The sequence below is a fragment of the Xyrauchen texanus genome, chromosome 23, assembly GCF_025860055.1.
Source record: "Xyrauchen texanus isolate HMW12.3.18 chromosome 23, RBS_HiC_50CHRs, whole genome shotgun sequence".
Lineage (NCBI taxonomy): Eukaryota > Metazoa > Chordata > Actinopteri > Cypriniformes > Catostomidae > Xyrauchen > Xyrauchen texanus.
The window spans coordinates 3,270,409-3,276,408 of NC_068298.1; the positions used below are offsets into that span (position 1 = coordinate 3,270,409).

The 6,000-nt window shown below is 41.2% G+C and overlaps 1 protein-coding gene across 1 annotated transcript in view; it reads right to left on the reverse strand.

Annotated features, from left to right (window-relative positions):
- LOC127663271 (protein diaphanous homolog 1-like) overlaps nt 1-6,000 on the reverse strand; it is a 137,572-nt gene that overhangs the window by 21,583 nt on the left and 109,989 nt on the right. The window contains exons 18-22 of the mRNA XM_052154784.1: nt 5,438-5,530; nt 3,998-4,092; nt 3,526-3,627; nt 2,937-3,176; nt 2,243-2,372 (exon numbers count right to left, since the gene is read on the reverse strand). Of these exons, the coding sequence (XP_052010744.1) occupies nt 2,243-2,372; nt 2,937-3,176; nt 3,526-3,627; nt 3,998-4,092; nt 5,438-5,530 (660 nt within the window). The remainder of the gene's footprint in view (nt 1-2,242; nt 2,373-2,936; nt 3,177-3,525; nt 3,628-3,997; nt 4,093-5,437; nt 5,531-6,000) is intronic.

The window sequence follows — 6,000 nt, forward strand, 5'->3', positions numbered from 1 at the left end:
AACAATGCATTTTTGGTACTTTTCAAATGCATTTTATGTATAGATTATTACAGTGTCAGCATTGTCCCAGACCAAGACTTTCAATTTTAAAGGAATGTTCTGGGTTCAATACAAGTTAAGCTCAATGGACAGCATTTGTGGCATAATGTTGATGTAAAGTGACGTCAGATTAGACCAGACTACGCCCACGACTGGTGACAGACTCCGCCCTATTATCATAACTCCTCCCCTGAGTGATTTACACATGGTCCGACATTTTTCCGAGCTGCAGCAGAAACACGTCCTGAAAATATGCGCGTCTACTTGATTCCAGCTATTGGTTGTACTTCACTATGAACCAAGTAGTAGAAGCCCCTCCTCCTGTCCTTTTCCGGAAGAGAAGGGGGAATGCTCGCGGGTTTGCGTTACTCGCGCGAACGCATGTTTAAACACTTTTATAACACACCGGTCAAACTCGAACGAACAATGCGAGTTGTATGTGAACGCACAATAAGTATCGCACTTTATATTATTTAAATGTTTGCAAATCGCCTTTCCGAATGTGCTTGTTAGCTGATTCCACGGCTAATGTCGCTAAAGTTAGCATTGGGAGCAGCAGCTCATTTGCATTTAAAGAGACACACGAAATCAGCGTGTTTTTGATTCCACCCAAAAAGAGGCGTTTATAACATGGTGTAATAAATGATCCGTGGGGTATTTTGAGCTGAAACTTCAGACACATTCTGGGGACACCTGAGACTTATATTACATCCTGTTAAAAGGGGCAATATAGGTCTCCTTTAAATTGTTATTTTTACTTTCATTTTAAGGTTTTAGGGTTTGTTGATGTTACATTGTCATGTAACTAAGTTGTAAACTTAGATATAACTTTACACAGAAAAGGTTAGTAAGTGATTTTATCACACTAAAATCCTGTGTACTTGCATATTGTTTACATCTTGTAGCTAAACGTAAAAAAAACGTCAAAAATTGGCCCCACTGACTTCCATTGTAAGTGCCTCACTGTTACACAGATATTAAAAAAATGAGGGGCAAGTCAAAATACATGTTTGTGGCAATCAACATTATGATACAAAAGTTGTCAATTGAGCTAAACTGGTTTTGAACCTGGAATATTCCTTTAACCTGTTGATGTGCGGATCATTTATTACACCATGTTATAAACGCCTCTCTTTGGGTGGAATCAAAAACACGCTGATTTCGTGTGTCTCTTTAAATGCAAATGAGCTGCTGCTCCCCAATGCTAACTTTTGCGGCATTAGCCGTGGAATCGGCTAACAAGCACATTCGGAAAGGCGATTTGCAAACATTTAAATAATATAAAGTGCGATACTTATTGTGCGTTCAAATACAACTCGCATTATTGGTTCGAGTTTGACCGGTGTATTATACCCCTTTTTGAGCACAACCCATGAGAATGACCTGAACTGAAATGCTTGTATTTACGGGACACTTTAGAGTTTGGACACAGTTGTCATATCTTTAGAAAGAAGACACTTTGGGCTTTATTTCACAAGTTTCAGAATGAATATATGTTGTTATTTTTTAAAGTTAGAGAAGCTGAAGTTTATAGTAATGGAAATATTATGTGCTGAACGTGTTTTTATAATCTAATAAAAACAATAATAAAAGTGCAAAACAACCCAGAAATACAATGTTCTCAAAGTCACGAGTCTAAAGAAGTTACGTTTCAAATTTGAAGATGATCGAATAATAAATGAGGCTCCTGCAGCTTTAAACTCTGTAAAATCTCTGTTAGTGTTCAGAGTAAAATTAAGGCTCCGCCTCTCAAGACAACACTAAATCTGACGGCACTGCTCGACTATTATGAATAAAACTGCGTATTTAAAAATAGACTTTGGAGACGGGCTGGTTTTGTTTATGAGACTCTAATATATCAGATCATATACAGTTTTACAACATGAATGCTGCTCAGATTGCAGTTTGTTGAAGAATGATGACGAAGGCGAGATCTCATGTAAATAACGGAGAATATATCAATATTTCTCACATTTATCACTTTTATGGACAAAAGGTGCTATTGGATGTTTGTCAATGAGCGCTTGTCATGGACGATTGACCCGAGTGTGTTGAACTGGATTCATCTGGTGATCGTGATTTCATAATAAAAGTCCCATTTTGATATCGCATGTTTTCATTTGTACTCCTGCACAAATAACGAAATTGCTTAGATGGAGAGATAATACCACCCAGTTCTTCATGAAGTGAGAGCAAATCTCACCTTTGCTGGCTTTCTCCACATGGATGAGCTCCTCTGGGAAGGTCATGACCTCTGGGTACTGTTCCTGGCATGTTTCAGCCAGGAAGTGCAGAAGTGTCTGTTTCTGATCTGCTGATTTAGTGTCCCTCAACTAAACACACATACACACACACACACACACACACACACACACACACACACACACAGACAGTTGTGTTTCCATGTTTTATGGGGACTTTCCATAGACGTAATGGTTTTTATACTGTACAAACTTTATATTCTATCCCCTAAACCTAACCCTACCCCTAAACCTAACCCTCACAGAAAACTTTCTGCATTTTTACATTTTCCAAAAACATAATTTAGTATGATTTATAAGCTGTTTTCCTCATGGGGACCGACAAAATGTCCCCACAAGGTCAAAAATTTCGGGTTTTACTATCCTTATGGGGACATTTGGTCCCCACAAAGTGATAAATACACGCTCACGCACACACACACACACACACACACACACACACACACACACACACACACACACTCATTAGCCTACAGTACATACAGTCTCCTGCAAATATGATTTAATGAGAGCAATCTGTTCTTTAATCCCAATGATTAACATTAAGTTGATTAACTTCATGCCAAGTTTCAAGGCTGTCTGTTTCATTAAAGTAGCTGTTATTTCGAGCTTAAAAATAACTAAATGTTTTCTGACCTTGCACAGGTAACTGATGGTGAACCCGTAGGCTTTAGCATTCCGTGACCCTGCGTTCATATAGTTTCCCAGCAGTAGCGTGATCTCTAGCAGTTTGGAAAAGCTCTCGCTCTGACGGAGCTCCTCGCACGCCGCGGTTACCGCCACGACGTCTGGCTTCACGTTATTCACCTGCTCCTCAAACTGAAGCTTGAAGAGGATTGCACTGAGACGAGGCTTCAAACGCTTCACTGAACTGATCTACACACACATACATGAGGGGAGAGATTATTATTTACTTTTATAGTAAATCGCAATTATAGTGTGAGCACTTAGCATGACAGAAATAACAGTCAAGTGTTTGTGTGATGCATGTCTATAAATGGCCTGTTCACACAGAGTGTGATTTGATTTGATATGCAATATGATTCTTTGAAAACTACAAACTAGGAACCGGTGACTTTTGTCTCCAAATTTAGTGATGTTTTGCCCAATTTCTGCTGCAATAAAGGAAGTGAGTCCTGCTTACTAGAATCAGAATGAAATGAGTGTTTGTACAAGTGTGTGTGTGTGTGTGTGTGTGTGTGTGTGTGTGTGTGTTTTCTCTCACCACAACTCCAAACTGCTCAGATTCGGCCAGCTCCTCGTATTCGTCTTTTAACTCTGATAATGTGTTCAGCTGTTCCTGTTCCGGTAACAGCTTCAACAAACTCTGAAACACACATACAAACATAATGGGGCTGGACTGGTAATCTGACGCACTTTGTGGCCGATCAGGGGCGGACTGGCCATCGGGAGAACCGAGGGGTTCGGTGTGCCTGCTGCAAAACGGGCCGCCGCGTTATGCAGAAAAGGACAACGAACACCCCCAAACAACCCGCTCAACAACTCTTGGCTCATCCGCCCCCCCCAACAAGTCTTGGCTCATCCACACACCCCCCCCCCCCCAACAACTCTTGGCTCATCCACCCCCCCAACTCTTCCAAGTCCAGCCCTGATTGCTAATGCAGTAAAGAAGTCATATCATGGAAAACAGAATTCATCTTGCTCTTTTGAAATAAACATTTATTTTTCCTACATACCGACACCATATTTTCGGTGAGAAGTTTCTCATTGACCTCTAAGATGACATTCTTGAACTCTTCATAAGGCAGCCTGTTTGAACCCAGGAATATAGCTGAAAAACAAACAAATACACAGTTCAACAACAACAACAACAAAACACTGCTAATTAAATATTTACTCATATATATTCACTGATCAGCCACAACATTCAAACCACTGACAGCTGAAGTGAATAACATTGGTTATATTGGTACAATGGCTCCTGTCAAGGGGTGGGATAATATTAGGCAGCAAGTGAACACAGTCAGTTCTTGAATTTCATGTGATGGAAGCAGGAAAAATGCGACTTTGACAAGGGCCAAATTGTGATGGCTGGACGACTGGGTCAGAGCATCTCCAAAATAGGACTTCTTGTCAGGTGTTCCCGGTATGCAGTGGTTAGTACCTACCAGAAATGGTCCAAGGAAGGACAACCGGTGAACCGGCGACAGGGTCATGGGCGCCCAAGGCTCATTGATGCACGTGGGGAGCGTAGGGTAGCCCATCTGGTCATATCCCAATAAGAGCTACAGTAGCACAAATTGCTGAAAGACGTAATGCCGGCCATGATGGAAAGATGTCAGAACACACAGTGCATCACAGCTAGCTGCGTATGGGGCTGCGTCGCCACAGACCGGTCAGAGTGCCCATGCTGACCCATGTTCACTGCCGAAAGCGCCTACAACTGGCACATGAGAACTGGACATGCAGCAATGGAAAATTAAAGTTTTCTTTTAGATTATGTGGACGGCTGCAGGGTTTTGCATGGTTTAGGTCCGTTACCACGTGTAAATGTCAGTGTAAATGAGGAATTGTCAAATCAAACAAACTTTTAGTATGGAGTGCCACAGGGAACAGTATTAGGGCCTCTGCTTTTCTCCTTATATATGCTTCCCCTGGGAGACATTATCAGGAATACATTTCCACTGTTATGCTGACGATACCCAACTTTATATTCCTTCTAAACCCAAAACAAATTCACAATTCTCCAAATTAGCAGAGTGTATCAATTAAATCAAAGGTTTGATGGTTCCTTCTACTCAATTCCGACAAAACAGAGGTACTAATTATTGGACCACCCTCTCAGTTGAAGTCTAGGCTAAAGACTTTTAAAAGTATAATTCATTTTTTTAAAGCTGAATTGTGTAACTTTTTCTGTTAAAATACTTCCTCTATCCCAGCTTAATATGCAGAGAACAGAAATTCCTCCGCTTGTTTTGAGCGTCCCGTCCCACCAGACAAAACAAAACATTGACTCAACTAATGCCGTGAGTTGGGGGTGGGACTATCCGCTTATAACAATGTTTATTTCTGTTCGGTGGTGCAGAAATTGAGTGCACATTTAAGCAATTCAACTAGTGAGATGATTTCAAATTTGCAGGACAGAGTGCAGAAACAGACACAGAAGTGTTACTCACAAAGGTTCTGGGATGTTTTGGAGTCGAGCACCTTCAACTCCTTCACCTTCTTAGCGGTTTTCTTTTCTTCAGATCCCTCCTGATCTTTCTTAACTAGAGACAAACAGAGATGTGCAAGCCTTAGTGTGAAGGTGTTTGTCTTTGTATTCATCCGTTATACTTGAACAGTTTTACACAATCCACAGCTCACAATTACAAAGACAAGACACTCGATAACTTCTGGAAAAATAAAACAATCTCTAAACTAGATAGACAGACACACAGACACACAGACACACACACACACACATACACAGACAGAGAGACACACACAGACCCACAAAGACACAGACACACAAACAAACACAAACAAACACACACACACAGACCCACAAAGACACAGACAGACAGACACACACAGACAGACAGACAGACAGACACACACACACAGACGGACAGACAGACAGACAGACACACAGACAGACAGACTTCCTCTGTGTGTCGTCATCCTGTTTCTAAAGAGAGACTGTGAGCGGAACACGGGAGGAGATCAGAGGTCAGAGGTCAGGGATTGAGAGTCAAAT